General features: G+C 51.1%; 2 protein-coding genes across 4 annotated transcripts; one reads left to right on the top strand and one right to left on the bottom strand.

Annotated features, from left to right (window-relative positions):
* Positions 1-3,117: 3,117 nt before the first annotated feature.
* Positions 3,118-8,234, bottom strand: Tmem134 (transmembrane protein 134). 2 transcript variants are annotated; one of them, XM_055614757.1, is made up of 7 exons: positions 8,000-8,234; positions 7,060-7,124; positions 6,640-6,729; positions 6,443-6,519; positions 3,733-3,777; positions 3,551-3,604; positions 3,118-3,475 (listed from the first exon to the last, which is right to left on the bottom strand). In XM_055614757.1, the coding sequence occupies exons 1-7, from the start codon at positions 8,171-8,173 to the stop codon at positions 3,393-3,395; spliced, it is 588 nt and encodes a 195-aa protein (XP_055470732.1). In that variant the 5' UTR covers positions 8,174-8,234; the 3' UTR covers positions 3,118-3,392. The 2 variants fall into 2 exon arrangements, with proteins under 2 accessions (XP_055470732.1, XP_055470733.1); XM_055614758.1 differs by having other exon boundaries at positions 3,118-3,440.
* A 127-nt stretch (positions 8,235-8,361) lies between these two features.
* On the top strand, positions 8,362-20,289 carry Aip (aryl hydrocarbon receptor interacting protein). Of its 2 annotated transcripts, none has more exons than XM_055614756.1 (8): positions 8,362-8,420; positions 12,525-12,681; positions 13,324-13,533; positions 16,235-16,414; positions 18,557-18,745; positions 19,253-19,429; positions 19,524-19,665; positions 19,976-20,289. In XM_055614756.1, exons 3-8 carry the CDS (start codon positions 13,435-13,437, stop codon positions 20,179-20,181), a joined length of 993 nt encoding a protein of 330 aa, XP_055470731.1. In that variant the 5' UTR covers positions 8,362-8,420; positions 12,525-12,681; positions 13,324-13,434; the 3' UTR covers positions 20,182-20,289. The 2 variants fall into 2 exon arrangements, with proteins under 2 accessions (XP_055470731.1, XP_055470730.1); XM_055614755.1 differs by having other exon boundaries at positions 12,525-12,695.
* The last annotated feature ends 263 nt before the right edge of the window (positions 20,290-20,552 follow it).

Raw genomic sequence — 20,552 nt, 5'->3', positions numbered from 1 at the left:
TTCATTTAAGGTTAGCCTGGAAAATAACTGACCCAGAGTATACCATTCAATAGCCCAGCAGAGGGGGAAAGGAGGAAGATGAAGAATTCTGATTTAAACTAGGAGAAGGCTGGGGAAGAGGCAGAGACAGGGAAATAAGCTTTTTGTTTTGTTTGTTTCTCGAGACAGGGTTTCTTGTATAGCTTGGCTGTCTTGGACTTGCTTCTGTAGACCAGGCTGGCCTCTGTCTCCCTGAGTACTGGGATTACAGGCACGTGCCCCCTTGGTGAAGGTTTGTTTTGTTTTGTTTTGAGACAGGGCTTCACTATGTAGCCCTGGCTGGCCTGGAACTCACAGAGACCCTCTTGCCTCTGTCCCAACCCCCAAGTGCTGGGATTAAAGGTGTGTACCACCCACAGCCACTAAGGAAATTTTTGTGTGTCTCCAATCAGTATGTCTCAAGATGAAAAAAAAAATACTGCTTATAGTGTCTATTTAGAGTTGTGGACCCCAGGGTTCCTTGAGAAGTATGGCCAGTGTCATCTGGGTTAGATCAGCTAACCAACAGAAGGCAAGCCCCAGGCTAGAGTGGGACGTTTGGTACAGTGCCTGCCTAGCATTGGCTGTGCTGGGCTTGGATGCTAGCACCACTGAAAAAAGCAAAGAAAGAAAAGAGAGGGCCAGCAAAACGGCTCAGCAGGTTAAGGCATCAAGTCTGACTATCTGAGTTCAGTCCCCGGCATCTACACGTGGAAGGAGAGAACTGACTCCCACAGCTGTCCTGACACACACACACGGTGCTGCACGTGTGAACCTCTACTCCAGAATAAATAATGTAATTTTTTTTCTGGTGTTTTGAGACGGGATTTCTCAGTGTAGCCGTGGCTGCCTGGACTCACTTTGTAGACCAGGCTGGCCTCAAATTCACAGAGATCTGCCTGCCTCAGCCTCCCAAGTACTGGGATTAAAGGCGTGTGAGACCACGCCTTTAAGTCTGTTTTAAAAAAACCAAACACGATTATTGTGTAGGACAGTGCCAGCCATGTTACAGGTGTGGAGGGCAGAGGATAATTTGGGGGAGTCAGCGCTCTCTTTCCACAGTAGGATCAAGCTGTCAGGGTATGAATAAGTGCTTTCATTCAATGAGCCATCTCTCCAGCTTTCTTCTCAGTGAACAGTTTTGTAATTTCCCTTTCCCTTCCTGTTTGCTCTCACTACGTTTACTGGACTATAACTGTGTGAGTGCGCTGGTAATACAAAATAGGGGCTTGAGTTTGGTCTTCCTCACTTTTTGGAGAGTTGGTTCAGCAGTTCGTGCAAAGGGTTTGATTTCCAGAGGCTCACCACTTCCTTGGGTACCAGGCATACATATGGTTCACAGACATATATGCAGACAAAACACTCACACACAAAATAATAAAACAAACAAAAAATTCAATTTGGGGGCTGGGGGCATGAGGATGCCATAGCATATTTGTAGATTTCAGAAGACAGCCCCAGTTGGTCTTCACCTTTTGCTCTGGACAGGCAGGGGCTCTTGCTGACTTGGGACTTCAGACATCAGGCTTGTAATCGTCCAGGGATTCTCCTGTCTGCCTCCCATCTCTGTAGGATCTGGGATAACAGACATCAAGTGCTGTGTCTAGCTTTGTGCGTGCTCGGGAGATTCCAACTCAGATCTTCACAATTGCATGGCAAGTACTTTATCCACTTCCCCATCTCCCAGCTTCTTCACTTTTCTGTTTATCACACCCCCCCCCCAAACAGTGTTTTTCTGTGTAGCCCAACACCAGGCTGGCTTTGAACTCAGAGATCTGTCTGTCTCTCCCTCCCAAGTGCTGGACTCAAAAGGTGTGTGCCACCAGCACTGAACTTTTTTTTTTTTAAATCACATTTGTGTGTTTGTGCTCAAGTGTTCCATGAAGCCATGTGTGGAGGTCAGGAAAGAGCTTGTGGGAATCTTCTCTTTCCATCCTGTGGGTCCTAGGGATTGAACTCAGGCTGTCAGGCTCGGCAAGTGCCTTGACCCTTGGAGCCATCTCACAGGACCTTTATGGGCTAGCTATATAGTCTTTGCCTTAGCTACTTGCAGACTGGCATGTTACTTACGGTGATCTGACTGGAGGTGTGAGGGTGGAAGGTCTGGGTGGGCCAGAGACCAGGTGTCCACCCATTCAATAAAGGCCCAGGACTCTAAGGCACCCATCGTCCTGTTGACTCTATATGGACACTCATGCTTTGGTCTGGAACACTCACTCAGCTGGTCTTTGGTGACCTGTAGAGGACACCAGCCTGGTTCCCCCTCCCCTTTTTTTCTCTGAGTTTTTTATACTGGGCTTGGGTTGTGTTTTCGTCCTTGGTGAGTTTGGTCCCTACCTGTAAACTAGGGCTTTGGCCTTGTCCTCTGTGAAAATGGAGCTGAGGCAATGAGGACTCTAAGACTTGATTTAGGGGAAGTGCTCAGCACAGCTTATTGCATGGGAACTACTGTGAGCTCAGATTTCCTTAAAGATTCTGGTTTTTGTTTGTCTGTTTATTTGTTTTAGTTTTTTTGCTTATGTTTCAGACAATATTACTAGAGGCCCTGGTTTTGCAAAAATCTGAGATACGGTTTCAAACATTTGGTGGCCCTAAGAGTCTCCTTGTCACTGCGGTGCTCTGCTGAGCTGTGCTCCCACGCCCTCTGCTCCCTGTTCCTCCCAACCTCTGGGTCTAGGAAGTGGGGCAGTGGGTGGGTGGGTAGGGGACACTACTGTCTCCATATTTAGAGATGGCTATGACAGCCTAGGGCTCCAGAGCCAGGCTGGTACCAGGATACCAGTCTCTAAGCCACAGGCCTGCAGCACTGTCATTGCTCGGAGCCCCTGGCTGGGGCTACAAAGATCCTGTTACAGATGGGGGTGGGGCAGCTGAATCTCCTCAGGGCTGAAGGCAGGGAGGCTGGGACTGCTTGTCCACCCAGCTTTGCCCTGGACATAAAGGTGACCTTGATCACCAGGTTGTCCTTGATGGCATGGGAGGGTGTGTGGCCCTCCACAGTTACCAGTGAGTCTGACACTAGACCTTTGTAGAAGGGGATGGCGGTCATTATTGATCTGGCCCTGGCTTGGTAGGATAGAAAAGTGCAACCATCCTTGCTGGGATTAATTATCCTTTTATTAGCACAAAATTACACCAACCCAGGAGTCCAGAGCCCCGGAATAAGTTAAGGCACACATCAGATAAGGGGCAACATTCCCAGGCCGGCATGCCCCAAACTTCCTGAGCAAATGTAGAGGGGGCTAGTGGTTGGGAGGGCCTTTTCCTTCCAGGTGAAAGGAACAGAAACGGGCATTTGTTGGAGGACCGCTCTGTGGACACGTGGCAGTGGCCTGAGGCCTAGGAGCGCTGCTATCCTACCGGCCAGGTGCTGCTCACTTCTCAAAGTAGGGCAGGTAGAAGAACTGGAAGCCCCGGCGGCCCTTGACAGCACAGTAGATGAAGATCACATGGTAGACTGTGGGGTGGCGTCTGTCAGTGGAAGGGCCCGGCCCCACCCCGCCCGTGCCCCACCACACCTCGTCCCTCTCACCTCCCGGGACTAACAGCAGGACCCCTGGCACAAAGAAGATGGCGCTGGAGACACCTGCGGTAGAAAGGAACCGGACAGTTCAGGGCTGAGGCTCTCCCACCCCCGGAAAGGCCTCCCTCTCTCCTGGAAGGTGGCTCGTTCGTGCTGGGAGTTGGGAGGATCCAGGCAGGAGGGGTGCTCACCTGGAGAGGGGGCCACCTCCAGTCCCACGCCGACCAGGATAAGCACTGCACACACATGGGGTGGTGGAGGGGAAGGACAGGAGAGGTGAGGGCAGGGTCTTCCATGCCCAAATCCCAGCCAGGCATGATGCATTTCCCACCTAAACTGATGTCCCCTGGGCAGAAAACCTCCCCAGGACGCTCACCAGGCTGTTTTCAGGGCAGGGTTCTTGGCAGGCTCTGGGAAACAGCTATGAAGTGGGAGTTTTTGCTGCTGTTTGGTGTGACCTTTCAGTTACTCGACAAACACTTACGGTACACCCTTAATCCCAGCACTCAGGAGGCAGAGATGGGCAGATTTCTCTGAGTTTGAGGCCAGCCTGGTCTACACAGCGAGCTCCAGGACAACCAGGGCTATAGAGAGAGATCCTGCTTTCCCCTGCCCCCCCATGGCAGATGAGGGACAGCAAGATGGCTCAGTGAGAAAAGATGCTTGCCACAAAGCCCTACTACTTGAGTTCAATCCCTTAGACTCAAATGGGGGAAGCAGAGAACTGACTCTTGCAAGTTAATCCTCTGAGCTCTCTTGGGCTGGGGCACGCATGCACCCTCCTTCCACCCCCCCACAAATAAATACATCATGTAATTAGAAAGGCAGATGGGTCCTTGCCTCACGTCCCTTCTTACTGGAGGGACCGACAAGATCCTAGCTATGATCCATGGTCCGTGTGAAAGCTTGAAGTAGCTTCCTCAAGGGAGCATGGTGAGGCTTCCTGGATACAGGAACACTGAAGCCTGGCCAGGATGGCAGGAGCAATGGCACTGCCAGGCCCTGAGCTCAGCATTATATGCAAGGCCTTGATAAACTAAGCCGTGACTCAATGGGACCCAGGAGAAGCTGTGGCTGTGACTGTCATCCAGGCAGAGAAAGAATTCAGCACAGAGGGACCAGCATGGCCAGGTCTCAGAGTGTGGGGGGAACTTGAGTCTTTATTAAGAGCTGCCAGCACTTGATGAGACTGAACAAGAAGAACTTGGGCTGGAGAAATCAGGCAAGAATATGGCCTCCAGTGGAGAAGTCATAGCTGGATCCATTGATGGGGTAGGGCACAGCCAGGGGGGGGTCTTTGGGGAGACCATGGACTTTTGTATACTTTATGTTCTATAAAGAACAACTCATAAAGGGTGTTCCCACTTACTCCTTGCCCTGGTTTAGGGCTGCAGGTCCTGCTCTCTTGGAGTGAACATCTTTTTCTAATTTGCTAGAGCCCATGGTGACTTTCTGGTGGTCCCAGGGCTTGGCAGTCATGGGTGTGGGTCTTAATCCCAGGTCATCTGCCTCCCAGCTGCAACCTGAGGAAGCCCCCTTTCCTGCCTGAGCGTGAGTCCTACTTCTAAAACCAGGGTGTTACCAGTGCTTGCTTTGCTGAGTTGAGAAGCTGGCAGTAGGTGTCACCAATGCCTGGCCTGCAGTGGTGCTGGCAATTGGCAGCTATGTCCCCTGCGCTCAGACACCTAGAGGTGGAGATTGGATTTCTGTCCAGGAGACCTAGCTGGCTGGGGGCTTTGACTTCCTGGAGAAGGAGCAGAGGTAGACCTAGGGCAGCAGCCATGACTGGTCCTTCTTTACGGCCCATTGTTGATCTCAACCCTGGATGCTCTGGGTTTATGTCTCAGTTCCATAAGGAAGTCAGAAATATGCGGCTTTTGTGAAACCTGCCTGTGGTGTCTACACCCCAGTTTCCCCCACTGAACAAGGTAGGGTGGAGAAGGTCCTGGTTAGATCATAGACCACAGAAGCAGCAGCAGGCCTGATATGGGGCCTCGGGGACAGTAGTATTCTGAGCACCTGGCCTGCCTCCAGGGATGTGGACCCTGCCTCTCATTTGCCACCTCCGTAAGGTAGGAAAATGGACCTGTCAGTAAGCAACACAATGAATGGAAATTGTTACTTCCCCATCCTCTAGTAGATTGAACAGGTTAAATTTAAAAAGAAAATAAACAGCTGTGGGTGGTGGGTGGGGCGGCACACACCTTTAACCCCAGCATTTAGGAGGCAGAGGCAGGATCTCTGAGTTTGAGGCCAGCCTGGTCTACAAAGCAAGTTATAGGACAGCCAGGGCTACACAGAGAAACACTGCCTCAAAACTCCAATAAATAAATAAAATAAAAAGAAAGAGTAATATGGGCACAGTGGTGCATAACTGTAATCCCAGGATATGGGAGGTAGGGGAAGGACGAGCAGGTGTTCAAGATCATACCTGAACATTGTCTGGGCTACCTGAGACTCTGTCTCAAAAACCTTAAAAGCGGATAGGGAACTGGAGAGAGAGCTCAGAGGTTAGGAGCATGTACCGCTCTTGCAGAGGACCCAGGCTTGGTTCCCAGCACCCACACAGGGCTTCCCAACCCTCTCCAACTCCAGGAGACCCGACTCCTTTTTCTGACTTCACTGGAGACTGCTCACACATGGTTCATATACATACATATAAAACAAAAGTAAATATAAAAAAAATATATTTTTTTTAACTTTAAAAAAGGCAACAATAATTTAAAAAGCACTGAGGCGGGTTCCATTTTCAGCCCTTGAGACTCTCTGGCCAGAGGGTCAGGACCATGGGGCTAATCTTCTCACAGCACAGTTGCTCAGTTTTAACAGGGGGGCTGAAGTGCCCAGGGGCTTCAGGGCCTGCCCATAGAAGGGAGGGTAAACAGCCCTCAGAACACTCACCTAGCCCCAGCAGCAGAAGCAGGAAGGAGGCCAGGACTACCCGGCGGTTTTTCTGGATCAAAGGATGTTGGGTCCAGCTGGGTGGCAGGAGAGCAAGACAGAGGTTAAGGAGGTGACTCGGGTGGGGAGCCAGGGCTGGCTGGCAGGCAGAAGCAGAAGGTGCTTGGAAGCTGAACCCCAAGTGAGGAGGCTCTCACCTGCAGCAGGCGTTGTAGGAGCGCTGGGTGGTACTACTGATGGTGCTGAAGGACCACTGGGAGCTTCGGATAGACATGTGCCCAGAATCCCTGAAGGACAGAAGGACGGGGAGGGGGAGGCAAGGAAGACAAGTTGAGATAAACCGAGGATGTATATAGGTTAACTCCTGTAGGATGGAGGGCCCCAAAGTTGAGAGTGGGGTGTGTGTTAGGAGGGATGGGAAAGGGAAGGTGGGGGCTGGTTAAACCGAGGGCCTGTGGTAAGGTGACCTGGCTAGGCAGGAGACACCATGAGAGACGGATGTATGTCCTCTAAGGACAGATGAATGAATGCATCGACATGGGGGGGGTACGTTCTTGCAGACAGGAGCCTGAGAGGTGGGGCTTAGGGTACAGGACGGGTCCCCACCTGGCCCTGACCTGGTGCTGACTCCCCCTTCGGGCTCTGGAGAGGCCTGGGCTCCGTCCTCATCATTTTCCAAGTTCTGTCTCAAAACACAGGGTTCAGAGAGGTTGCTGGATTTGGGTCTTTTCACTCCCCTCTAGGGAGAGGAGAAAAGCAACCAGACAGCTCCTACCTGGCATGCCTGGCATGCCTGGCAGCTGCTCTCCTGGCTCTCCCTGCCCTCCCAGCGCAACCGGTTTGATGATTCAGAAATCAAAACCCAGGAAGTAGGTGGCTGTTGGGGGCTTTGGCACAAAAGCCCACAGGAGTGGGTGGAGGGCTCCCAGCATGGATCCCAGGAGCAGGTGACTATCTAAATGGGACCCTTGGGATTTTTCAGGGGCCCAACACAAAGGCTCTGGATTTGGTGTAGCAGAGCACAGGCTTCTCTTTACTATGTCCCAAAGAACTCTAGGGTTGGGGGAGGCTATCTGGGACAGTGAATTATGGTGTAGTTGGAGTCAAGAGAAGGGCAAACACATCATGTGTGGAGGACCTCCACTTCTAGGGTAATTCTCAAAACAGACGGGATGCAGAGTCTCCATAGGTCTTGTGGCCTGAGGCTCAAGGCATGCTGCAAGGACCAGCAAGGTCTGGTTCAGATACGAAGTCCTCCCCAAACTCCGAGGGGTGGTACTGGGGTGTCAATTTCCAGGATGGGTGTACTCTCCACTGTTGCTGAGGTCTGAGTTCCTGGTCCGGGTTTGCGGCTCTCCAAAGCTGCAAGAGGCTCAAACTTGGAGCTCAGAGGGCAAAGACATAACTCTGGATGAGCAGACACATCTTGGGGGTGGGGGCGTATCCCCGCTCCTCTGAGGTCTTTAGGCAGAGTCTCCGGAGTTGGGGTTCTCCGGGGCTCGGCCTGGGGTCCCGCCCTATCCCGGACAAGAGAGTGAGATGAGCCGGGCCGTTCACCTGGTAGCGCAGCCGGGACTGCTTGTCTTCATCAGCCACCTCGAACCGGGCCCGGCGTTCGAAGTGCAGCGGCCCGAAGCGGGCGACCCCGCTGGACTCGGGCCCAGGCCCCGCGTCCTCCAGTGTCAGCTCGAAGGCGTCATCGATGCTGAACTGGGGCCGGGAGGCGCTCATGGCCCCCGCCCGCCTAGGCGCCCAGCGCCGCCGCCATCTGAGCCCGCTACGGCCCCGCCCACCAAACAGGTCCCGCCCCCGCAGGCCCCGCCCCGTCGCCCTGGGAGCAGAGTCCTGCCCTCTACAACGGCCCCGCCCTGCCCGCTCGTCCTCCGCAGGCCTGAGCTGCAGAGCGCCGAGTTGATTCGAGATCACGTCAGCTTCTAGCGCGTAGCGGAACTCGCGGCGCCACCCAGAGGCTGCCTTGGTGAGAGAAAGCCCCTGCTGTGACCAGGATCAGTTTAGGCTTGTGCTTGAAGGGGCAAGACGGGGCGGGGTGAGGCGGGGAGAGGGGCTGCTTTCCAGATCCAGCAGCTCAAACTTAAAAGTGGTGGCCTGAATCCTAACCCGCACTCCTGTGCCATCGAGACTCTTGGACCTATTCCTCCATCCTACACACTACGGCTTCCAGTGGAGGGGTGTTCTTGTCGTTTTGCAGATGTGGAAACTTAGGCCGAGAGCTTATGTTGCTTCCTCCAGTTCAGAATCCATGGGGCAAGCTAACGTGATTTTTAAAACAATCGTTCTCGCACCGAGTCTGCATTCCCTTCTGTCTTCTTTTGGTTTCTTAAGAGAGGGTCTCACTATGTAGCTCAAGCTGGCCTTGAACTCATGATCTTTTTGCCTCAGTTTCTCTAGTACTGTGATTCCAGGCATACACCAACCACCACGTTGGCTTACTCATGCTCTTTTGCCTCCTCTCTCTTTCTCTATGTGTATGTGTTTTAAAACAAGATTTCATGTAGTACAGATTGGTCTCAAACTCAATATGTAATGGAAGATGACCTTGAACTCTTCCTGCTTCTGCTTCCTCTTACCACCATGCTTAATTTATTCCATGCTGGCAATTGAACCTAGGGCCCACTAAATCCTAGGCAGGCTTTTAAAAAAAATTATTATTTATTTTATGAACACTGGTGTTTTGCCTGCTTATGTGTGTGTGTGTGTGTGAGAGGGTGTTAGAACCCCTGAAAGGGGCTGGAGAAATGGCTCAGAGGTTAAGAACACTGGCTGTTCTTCCAAAGGTCCTGAGTTCAATTCCCAGCAACCGCATGGTGGATCACAACCATCTGAGGGGAGATCTGGTGCCCTCTTCCCGTGAGCAAGCACGCAGACAGAATGCTGTTTAAACCATGTGGGTGCTGGTTACAGGTCCTTTGGAAAAGCAGCCAGTACTCTTAACTGCTGGTGTGTGCGGGCATGCATGTGTGTGTGCGTGCATGCATTTCGTTATGTAGCCCAGCCCCCTCAGTGCTGTGTTACTGTGACTGCCTCCATGTGTGTGGTACATGCGCACATGTGAGTACCAGCAGACTTCAGAAGAGGTCGCCCCCTCAAGCAGTCCTAGGCAGTTGTGAGTTGTTTTGACATGGGCGCTGGAAATTGAGCCCAGGTCCTCGGCAAGAGCAGTTAACCCCTGAACCATTTCTCTACTCCCTAGTTTTTGGCATTATTTTTGTTCACTGCTCTCTCTTCATACTCAGGAGTGTTTGGAACTGGATAGATGCTCAATAAATATCAGCGGCAGGACAGAGTGGCAGTTTGCCAAAGTGGTACATCTGGGATTTGAACTCACACCCTCCTGTCTCACAGTTTTTGTCCTCCTTCATGCCTACTCACCCTCTCATTTTATGATCTCTCATAAAGAACTGAGTTAACCTCATTTTCTCAGTTTATGGCGCCTCCCTACTGTGAAAGAGGCTCCTCTCTAGTTATGGTAATTCATTTTTCCTTCACCATTTCCCATCTTCCCCCCCTCTTCCTTCGTTCCCCAGTACCTAGCCTCACTGTGCTTCAGCAGACCCTGCCTCTCCTGTCCCGCACATGGCATTGTCTTCTCTGTGGATGTGTTTGCAATTTACAAACATGGTGTCATGTATCAAGCTCATTCTGTTGTTTACATTTCTGTTTTTCCACTCAGTGCTAATGGGTTCCACATGCATCTTGCTTGCTGTTCCTACTAGCTGTGGGCACGGTACCAGTTGAGCTTCCAGCGCTCAGCTCCACAGCAGTCACGCTCAGGTCGGCCTTATGCACACATCTCTACTGTCTGCCATGAATGGTGTGTGGGGAGACTCCTCTTCCAGCAGGTGGACGTCCAGGTCATAGGGCGTTTACCCTGGCGATTCTGCAGAGCTTGCAGATGCTCTTCTGACTCGTGGTGAGATGACACCCACTGTGAGGCTTCTGGCTTTCTCTCAGCCCCTGGTGTCATCCAGTTTCCTAAGAGCTGGCAGGTCTGATGAGCCCAAGGCAGTGTGGTGCTTCTCTCCTTCCCAACCTTCCTTTTTTTTTTTTTTTTTTTTTTTCTTTTTGGTTGTTGGGTGAGTTGGTTTGGTTTGGTTTGGTTTGGTTTGGTTTGGTTTGGTTTTGACACTGCCATCTGACTATGTAGTTCTTACTGGGCTGGGACTCAGTATGAAGACAATGCTGTAGGTCTCCTGCCTCAGCCTGATAGTGATGGAGTTACAGGTCTACCTCATATACCTGCTTTCTTCCTTCCTTCTTGCCTCCCTTTTGCCTTCCTTTCTTCCTTCCCCTGTCAAACCCTTCCTTCCTTCCTTCCTTCCTCTTCCTTTTCCTCCTCCCTCCTGCTCTTCCTTATTTAGTGATCTGTTTATTTATTCTATGTGTGCATACACACATGTATATGTCATGGTCCACCTGTAGGTCAGAGAACTGAATGGGAGTAGGTTCTTTTTGTCCATCACGTGGGTTCAGGCGTGTCTAACTCAGATTGTCAGGCTGTGGCAGATGCCTTTATTAGACCCTCCCTTTTCTTTTCTCTTCCCCCTTCTTCTTTTTAAGATTTACATTTATGTGTATGAGGGTTTGGCCTGCATGTATGCCTGTGTTATCACATGTGTGCCTGGTACCTGTAGAGGCCAGAAGATCCCCTGGAATTGAAGTTACAGATGGTTGTGAGGGGCTATGTGGGTTCTGGGAATTAAACACTAGTTGTCTGGAAAAACTACAAGCGCTCTTAACCAGGGAGCCATCTCTCCACCCCGTGTCTCAGGTGCTTTTCCCATTGAGCTGTCTTACTAGCCTGAGCAATCAATATCTCTCGTGTTAAGCCAGTCTTACATTGTTGGGTGAAATGCTGCTTGCTCATTAGTTTCACTTTCTCTCTCTCTTTTTCGGGTTTTTTTGCGACACAGTTTCTCTGTGTAGCCTTGGCCTGTCCTGAAGTCGTTTTGTATATCAGGCTGGCTCACAGAGATCCTCCTGCCTCTGCCTCCCCAAGTGCTGGGACTACAGGAGTGCACCACCTCACCCAGTTCAGTTTGTCTCTCTCATCTTGCATTTTTTGTGTGTGTTTGTGTGTGTGTGTGTGTGTGTGTGTATGAAACAGTTTTCTCTGAGGTAAAATACATATAAGGTCAACTTGCTGTCCTCACAGTTTTAAACTGTGCAGTTCTGTAGTCACAGTATTGTGTGGACAGTCCCTAGAGCTTTAACTTTGCAAAACAGAAACTCAGAACTTACTTAAGAAACAACTTCCCCATTGCCACCATTCTACTTTCTACTCTGTGAACTGGCCATCCAAACACTTCAGTAAGTGTGATTATACACTATTTTTAAATGTGTGTATGTGCATTACACATATGCCTGGTGCCCACAGAGGCCAGAAGAGCACGCCCTGTCCCCTGGAACAGGATTTACAGAAGGTTATGAACTGCTATGTGGGTGTTGAGAATGGAACTTACGTCTTCTGAAGAAGCGGCCAGGGCTCTTAACCGCTGAGCCATCTCTCTAGCCCAGACAGTGTTTTTTCATGACTGATATTTCACTGAGAATATTGATAGGATTATTTAAAGTAGTGGATTCTATTAGCTTAATTTGTGGGTGTGTAAGCTGGAGAAAGAACCCAGGACCTCTTACATGCCAGGCAAATGTTAAACACTGAGCTACACCCTTATTATTGTTTTTTTGTTTTGTTTTGTTTTTTTGTTTTTTGAGACAGGGTTTCTCTGCATAGGTCTGGCTGTCCTGAAACTCTATAGACCAGGCTGGCCTCGGACCCAGAGATCCACCTGCCTCTTCTTCCTGAGTGCTAGAATTAAAGGTGTGCACCACCACCACCACCCAGATATTTTATTATTTTATATCTATCGTCTTTCCTGCTGTGGTGTCTACTTATCTGGTTCATTGGCCAAACTAAGTCAGCCATGTTGGTCAGCTTTCCTTCCTGTTGTACAATCTGGAACATAAGTACAGCAGAGTAATTTTTACTAGAATTTGGGATAGCTTGCCTGTAAGCTCCCTGGGCTGATAAAAAACAAACCAAGCTTGTTTCCTCTTCCTTCAGAAGCCCTGCCCTCTCTGAGGACTTGCTGGAAATTGAACCAGTCCGAATATGCGAAGCACTTAGCACCTGGGGCTCATGGGAAAGACAATAATCCTCCCGGTAACGAAGATGGAAGAAGACACTGAAGAGGCTCCCCCCACCCCTGACTCCTTACCTTGTGAGAGCAGGAAGGTCTCACAGCTGTTGTTTACAGCTAAGCTCTCTCTTAAGGGGGGGGGGGGCGGGGAGCGGCCAGCTAAACACGTCCAAGCAAGCGGTCCCCACTGAGCTACATCCCAGCCCCGTTCTTTTTTATTATTAAGACAGGGTTTTACGTACCCCATGTTGGCCTATGTATAACCAAGGATGACTTTGAACTCCTGATCCTCCGCCTTGCCACCTTTGGAGCACTGGAATTTTAAGTGTGTGTCACCACACCGGTCTGCCTTCCCTTTTTCGGAAGACAAACGTCCAGAATCTAGAAGTCATAATTTATGCTAAGTATGCAAACTAAAAGGCCCAAAAGGGAATACACGGGTGAAGCGGGTTTTTTTCGTTTTTCATTTTCCTAATGGAATGCTGCTAACAGGGCCTCTACAACCTAAAAGGAACTGGACCGGCGCACAGCTACCGGAGCTGCAGTTCCCAATAAAGTCAAAAGCATAATTGCTAGGGAACGCCCGGGCCGCGCCCCACTGGCCAAACAAGCCCCGCCCCTAGGGTTTTAGGTCCCGCCCCCAGCTCCGCGTTAAAGCCGCAGCACAAGGAGCCAATCATGGCTCTTTTCTGCATTCCCTCCCTTTTTGGCTTCTGCCCTCAGCTAAAATGGCGCTTCCTCAGACACTGCCGAGGCTCTAGTTGTTGCCGAAGAAGGTCCGGAAGCTACCGAACGACTCCGGAAGTTGCCGAAAGGGAGCAGCGGGGAAGGAGGATGGCGGATCTCATCGCAAGACTTCGAGAGGACGGGATTCAAAAGCGTGTGATACAGGAGGGCCGAGGAGAGTTGCCTGACTTTCAGAATGGCACTAAGGTTTGTGTCCATCCTCCCCCCTCCTTCCCCACCCCCGTCTTTCTTCTGAGGCGCGGTGCGCATGCGAGGCGGGAGGAGGCCGTAGGTGAGAGGTTGCGCATGCCCAGAGAGAAGCCGCCAGTCACCCTACCGCTCACATGCCGAGCTCGACGCTGATTGGTCTGGATTTAAGTGGGAGTAAATTCAGATATGTCTACCCCGCCCCTTGGCTTTGTTTTAGAATTGCATTGGATAAGGGGGGATGTCAGTCGTCTCAAACTAGTTTGGGGGTGGGTGTGACCTCAGTGCTGATAACCCTACCTGAAGGTTCAAAGCTCATGAAGTTTTATGAGTAAATGGACCTTCTGAAACCATCTAGAACAGTTCTCATTGTTTAGATAGGGAAGCTGAGGTCCTGGGACTCAGAACCCAGAGCTCTGGTTTTCCAGACCAAACCCCTCTGTTAGCTTTCTGATAGATAGTTGCTTTTATATCCAGGAGCCAAGTTTAGATGTCCCCTCCCTGAGACTCTCCACATCTCTAGGCCTCTCTACTCTGTTGCTGCAGATCTCCAGGCACTGTTATGGGCTGGCACCAGTGAAGCCAAGAGCGAGGATTCTGTGAATGAATGTATGCTCTCTGGTCAGTGGTGCGGAGCCAGCAGGCAGCGAGTTTAGTTTGATGTGGTGAGGGGTGAATGCTGAGAGCAGAGAGCAGGCATGTGGTGGTAGTGATCTCCAAGCTGGGCCTGGTGGCTCAGGCCTACAATCTCAGCTACTCATGAAGCAGAGGCAGCAGGATTGAAAGTTAAAGACTAGCCTGGGACACAGCATGATTTCAAGGCCAACCCGAGAAACTTAAATACTAGATGGAGTTAGAGAACTGGCTTTGGAAGAAGACTGACAGGAGGGATTCTAGATGGAACAAACTAGGATAACATAATAAAAGGGTAGAAATCTGTGAGCCAAAGCACCCAGTTAATAGGAGTAGGCAGGATTAAACAGTTATTGGGGTTCAGGGCAGGGACAGTCTTCTGCCGGTGAGGTAGGTAGCGCAGTGGGTAAAGGCACTTGTTGCCAAGCCTGATGACCTGAGTTGGATCCCCAGGACTCAGATGGTAGGAGAGAAGAGACCTCATACCAGCACTATGTCACACATAAGCCCCCAAATAAATAAATGAGTATAATTTTAAAATATCACTACAGTTAGGGGTGTGGCTTAGTGGTAGAGTCTAGGATGTAGAGGTCTTGGATTTCATCCCCAGCAGAAAAGCCAAGGAAAAAGCCACCAGTGAGCCCTGTGGTTCATGTTCCTAGGCTTATCTCCCACCATGCTAGACAGATACTGTTGATTCAGTTTTACTGATGTGGAAACTGACTTCAGAGAAGCAGCACAGCCATGTAGCAGTAAGAGCGTGGGCTCAGCTAACCATATCCTGTTGAGATTTCCGCCTCAAGCTCTCTCCTCTCTGCCCTCACTCTAACATGATCTTATCCAGAATCAACTTTAAAATGACTCCATGCCCAGATTACTCCCAACTATGGAGGTCTGCCTGTCCGTCCGTTCCCTACCCCCCCCCCCCCCCCTGACCTTGATGTTGAAATGGCACCATAGTCTTTTTTTTTTTTTTTTTAAGACAGGGTTTCCCTGTGTAGCCCTGGCCATCATGGAACTCACTCTATAGACCAGCCTGATCTCAAACTCACAGAGATCTGCCTGTCTCTGCCTCCTGAGTGCTGGGCTCAAAGGCGTGCACCACCACTAATGGGCTGTGGTGACACAGTCTTAATCCTCTCCATCTGTGCTGTCTCACAGCAGTTCACCCATAGTGGCCTAAGTCATATAGACACCGTCTGTCTTGGCTTCCTCCTCCTAGCCTTGTTCCTCTAAAAGTGACCACATCACAGCGACAAGAACCTAATTTGGATTACGTCCCACTTCTGCTCGGAGCTGCCCAGTGCTCTTATTTCAGAGTAAAAACTCGGCTCCTGGGCATATCCTGTGTGCCCTGTGGCGGTCATCCCTGCTTCTGCTTGGGCTCCATGAGTCTTCAGTTCTTGTTCACTCTGTGGCCTTGCTGTATCTGAACACCCCGCATATTGCTGCACTGTGTGGATGTTGTTCCTTTGGCCTAGAAAGTTCCTGTCTGAGTCCCTGTCTGATGTACTCTTCTCTTTATTCCTTTCAGATCTCTGCTTAAAATTTCCCTCTTTGGAGAGGCCCCCACTCAGTTCTATTAAAATTTTTATTTTTGCTCAAAATGCTAAGGAGAAAAGAAAAAAAAAAAAAAAAGAAAAGCAAAATCACTTTCCTCTAACATAGCCTAAGGGGTTTTGTCTGACCCTTCTTCCTGTATTCTAGAAAGACCACGGGAGCTCCCATGTGGGTCCATGGCTTCTGTGTGGTTTACCCCACACAGGCACTCTGTGCCTTGCACAGAGTGTAGGCCTGTGGTAGGAGCTTCGTAGATCCTTTCTGAAAGCGTGATTGGAAACAGGCTGTGTCTCAGCCCTGTGCCCCAGTAGCCATGTGCCCTCCGCCTCTTACTTCCCTGTCTGTGGTTCACTCTCACTGAGGTGGTGGGATAAAGCCAGGGGCAGGGCTAGCTGGTGGTCCCAGGAGAGTGTCATCTCTCACCACGTCTTTAGGAGGAGGGTGAGATTTGAAATTGGGGCTTGGTGAAGCTTAGTACCTTTGCCTGATGTCCCATGTGGCCCCACAGGCCACATTCCACTTTCGAACGCTTCACAGTGATGACGAGGGATCTGTACTGGATGACAGCCGAACACGTGGCAAGCCGATGGAGCTCATCATTGGCAAGAAGTTCAAGTTGCCTGTGTGGGAGACGATCGTGTGCACCATGCGTGAGGGGGAGATTGCCCAGTTCCTCTGTGATGTCAAGGTATCAGTGCTGGGCTCTGTGGCATTTGTCTCGACATGCCCTATATCCCACCCTTGGGTCCCCTGCCCCGGCTTAGCCACGAACTTTCTCCAAATGAAGCCAGGAGATGCTGGTGCACGCCTTTAATCTCAGCACCCTTTCCAAAGTATCACCAGTCTCCTGACTTGTGTCCTGGCTTCTATTCTCTTTCCTGTCCATAAACCAGGCTCCATCCAGGGGACTCATTCTTACACACAAATGGCCCATAAAACCCATTACTTCATACTTTTATGGCTCTTGTTCATTTTTATGGCGGTGCATAACATGGCTGCTCACATGTACCTTGGAGTCTGTCCCTGTGTAACCCTTTGCCTGTCCTTCCCATTCATTTCCTGTAGCCAGGTCCATCCCTCATACTACAAAGCCAATTCCTGGCAATCACTGCTAGGAAGTTTTCCCCTGGCTGTTAGAGGTTTCCTTGAACCTCTCCTCTGGGTTCTCCTACCCTGGTTCCCTGCATGGTCAGGATCTGGCCTACTGTCTGGTTGTACCCATATATGATGGGAACTGGCTTTTTCTTTCTTTCTTAAACATTTTTTTTTTTATGTGCACTGATGTTTTGTCTGCATGTGTGTCTATGAGAGGGTGTCAGATCTTAGAGTTACAGACAGTTGTGAGCTGACACTTGGGTGCTAGGAATTGAGCCCAGGTCCTCTGGAAGAGCATTCAGTGCTTTTAGCTGCTGAGCCATCTCTCCAGCCCCGGAACTGGGTTTTCCTTACTTCTTGTTCCCAGATGGAGCCAACCCAGAGCCCTGTGTCCAGAGGCATCTGCATGTGAATGTCCGCCAGGCAGTCCACTGTGTGCAGAAAGCAGGGGCCATGGGGAGTCGTTACATGAATTCCACTGTCCCTGCATCTTTTCTGACGGAAGGGTTCTAGGTTAAGCCGTCTTCTGTTCCCATCTTCTCAGAGCTTTTTTCTTTTTCTTTTTTAATCATGGTAATGAGGACTGAACCCAGGGCATCAAACATGCTAGGCAAATAACCCATCTCTGAGCCATACACCCAGCCCCACTCTGTGGAAGCACTTGTTGTTTTCAGCGTGCATGCGTGCGTGTGCCCCAGACTGGCTAATGCACTCCAGGGACGCACCTGTCTCCATCTCCCAGAACTGGAGTTACAGGCATTCTGGGTCACTCATATACAGCTTTGACATGGGTGCTGTGAATCTAAACTCAGGTCCTCACGCTTGACCCTTTGAGCCCCTGGTTTTTGTTTTGTTTTGTTTTGTTGTTTTGGATTTCTGTACTGTCCAAGATGCTCTTGAACGCCCAGACTCAAATGATCCTCCAGCCTCAGTTTCCTAAGTAGGTAGGATAGTAGGTGCACTAATGCACCAGGTAGTTCCCCCTCGGGACTTTTTGTCTGTCTGTCTGTCTGTCTGTTTTTAGAGGCAGGGTCTCTCTATAGTCCTGAATGTCCTGGAGCTCACTCTGTAGAACAGGGTGTCCTCGAACTCAGGGCTCAGGGATCTATCTCTTAGAGTGTCTACTACCACAGCCAGCTCCTTTGGGGATTTCAAGTGGCTGCCTTGTGCCCAGCTCTGAGATGGGCCTTGACATAAATAGATGTGGAGCAGAAGGAAGAGGTGGTGCTGGGACAGGATGTGGTAAGGAGCTTGGCTTGTGGGCTTCATCCCTAAGAAGAAGAGAAGGGGGAGGGGAGACGGCAGAAAGAGGAGAGAGCAAGACTGTATCTAGATGGACAGGAGACAAGTGAATTGTTGGTCTGTGTGTTTGTGAGTTAGGCAGGTGCTCGATTTGGCGGCCAGAGATCATGGCAAAGCCGAGGGCTTTACTGAAAGGGTAGAGAGGCACCAGAGGAAGCTGGGCAGTGGTGGCACACTTTGATCCCAATATTCAAGAGGCAGAGGTAGGCGGATCTCTGGGTTTGAGGCCAGCCTGGTCTACAGAGCAAGTTCCAGGATAGTCAGGTACACAAAGAAACCGTGTCTCCAACCACCCTCCTGCCCCACCCCCACTATCCTCCCCTCACAAAAAAAAAAAAAGAAAGAAAGAAAAAGGCACCAGAGGGAGAAAACCCTCTGGTTTTCTTTGTTTGGATGGTGATGGTGAAGCTTTTCTTGTGCCACCTTCCTGCAGCATGTAGTCCTGTATCCGCTGGTGGCCAAGAGCCTCCGAAACATCGCCGAGGGCAAGGACCCCTTGGAGGGCCAGCGGCATTGCTGTGGAATTGCTCAGATGCACGAGCACAACTCCCTGGGCCATTCGGACCTGGACGCCCTGCAGCAGAGCCCTCAGCCTCTCATCTTCCACATTGAGATGCTGAAGGTAAGGGCCCCTCTCTGTCTCAAGGGGGCATTAGCCCTACCTCCCCACTCCACCCTGCTGTCCACAGTTGGTCTGTGAAAGGACAAGGAGAGGAAACTATGCGGAAGTTCCTAGGGCCCCACACTTCGCCTCAGGCCTCAGGGATCACCTTTGGGGAGGACTGACCCGTCCACCCACCTTGCCTCTTCTGTCCTTTGTCCATGAGCCCATCTTTCCCTGCACAGCTGGCCAGCGGGCCATGCTTTGAAGGTTTAGGTAGTTCCTCTTGTCCATATAGGTTATTTTCTGCCAGGGCATGGGTGTTTGCCATCATCTTCACTGTTACATGAAGTCCTTAGTACTTGGTCTGGCTGGGCACAGAGGGGCTGATGAGTGTGTACTAAGAAAGCAGTGATCAGGTAACATGGTTTCAGTGAGGCCCAGCCAGCCTTGCCCTGGACAGGTTTGCTGCAGAAGACTCCAAGATGCCCCACGGGCTCTGCCTTGAACTGGCCCCTGTCCTGGCAGGTGGAGAGTCCTGGCACCTATCAGCAGGACCCATGGGCAATGACAGATGAGGAGAAAGCAAAGGCAGTACCACTCATCCACCAAGAGGGCAACCGGTTATACCGTGAGGGGCAGGTGAAAGAGGCTGCCGCCAAGTACTACGATGCCATCGCCTGCCTCAAGAACCTGCAGATGAAGGTACACTCAGAGGCCGCAGTGGGGCCACATGGGGGAAGCCAGGGCTAGGGCCAGGTCTCAGCGTCTCCACTTTGCCTGCCCCCACACACCCCAGGAGCAGCCTGGGTCACCTGACTGGATCCAGCTGGACCTGCAGATCACACCACTGCTGCTCAACTATTGCCAGTGCAAGCTGGTGGCTCAGGAGTACTACGAAGTGCTGGACCACTGCTCCTCCATCCTCAACAAGTATGATGGTGAGCACCAGGCCCTGGGCAGTCCAGCATGACCCCTTCCTGCCCAGCGCAATGGGCACTGGGGCCCAGTGCTTGGCTCTGACATCTCCCCATTCTGAGACCCCCACAAGAGCCTAACCAGAGCTCCCATCCCAGCAGGGCAAGGGTTGTGTCCAGGAAGTATGGGTGGTACGACAGGGTGGGGCAGCATTGGCCTGCTGTTGAGAGAGTAGACCAGCTCTCCCCAGGGTGGGCCCAGGTGCCGGGAGACAGGCCGGCTGTTCTTCTCTCATGCCTCTTGAGTGCCTTCTGCTTTCTGGTGTGCCTGCAGACAATGTCAAGGCTTACTTCAAGCGGGGTAAGGCCCATGCTGCTGTGTGGAATGCCCAGGAAGCCCAGGCTGACTTTGCCAAGGTGTTGGAGCTAGACCCTGCCCTGGCACCTGTGGTAAGCAAAGAGCTGCGGGCCCTGGAGACAAGGATCCGGCAGAAGGATGAGGAGGACAAAGCCCGCTTCCGGGGCATCTTTTCCCACTGACAGGGCCTCAGTCCTGCCCTGCCCTGCCAAGCCCACTGCTGCCACCACCTGTCCACCCCACTGCCACTTTGCGCTTCTCTGTATATAAAGGCCTTATTTATCTCTCCATCCCAAAGGCTGCTCATCACTGGCTGGCTGCTCGGTGCACAGTGGTCAGCAAGAGATCAGGATCTCACTAGGTCCCTACTGGTCTGCTCTAAGGTCTCTGGGGGTGTTTCTTTCTGGCTACTCTAGTATTCAGGAACCTCTAGTATTAAGTAGTAGATAAAGCAGGAATGGTCCATATAGGTCACTCTATTCTAGCCTCAGGTCCCATGATCCCCTGGCTTTGGCTTTTAGAGACAGAAATTTCCTTTGGGGCAGAGGTGAAG

The sequence above is a fragment of the Psammomys obesus genome, unplaced genomic scaffold, assembly GCF_907164565.1.
Source record: "Psammomys obesus unplaced genomic scaffold, mPsaObe1.curated_primary_1811, whole genome shotgun sequence".
NCBI classification, from domain to species: Eukaryota; Metazoa; Chordata; class Mammalia; order Rodentia; family Muridae; genus Psammomys; species Psammomys obesus.
The sequence above is the reverse complement of the archived record's forward strand: the minus strand, read 5'-3'. Positions and strand labels throughout refer to the sequence as shown.

Excerpts from the sequence above, each read along its gene's own strand:
- Aip (XM_055614755.1), top strand. The coding sequence starts at position 12,600 with ATGGGAAAGACAATAATCCTCCCGGTAACGAAGATGGAAGAAGACACT. Across the intron at positions 19,430-19,523 it reads TCAAGAACCTGCAGATGAAG|GAGCAGCCTGGGTCACCTGA; the intron begins GTACACTCAGAG and ends CACACACCCCAG. Across the intron at positions 19,666-19,975 it reads CATCCTCAACAAGTATGATG|ACAATGTCAAGGCTTACTTC; the intron begins GTGAGCACCAGG and ends GTGTGCCTGCAG.
- Tmem134 (XM_055614757.1), bottom strand. The coding sequence starts at position 8,173 with ATGAGCGCCTCCCGGCCCCAGTTCAGCATCGATGACGCCTTCGAGCTG. Across the intron at positions 7,125-7,999 it reads AGTCCCGGCTGCGCTACCAG|AACTTGGAAAATGATGAGGA; the intron begins GTGAACGGCCCG and ends GTTTTGAGACAG. Across the intron at positions 6,520-6,639 it reads TCCTACAACGCCTGCTGCAG|CTGGACCCAACATCCTTTGA; the intron begins GTGAGAGCCTCC and ends CCTGCCACCCAG.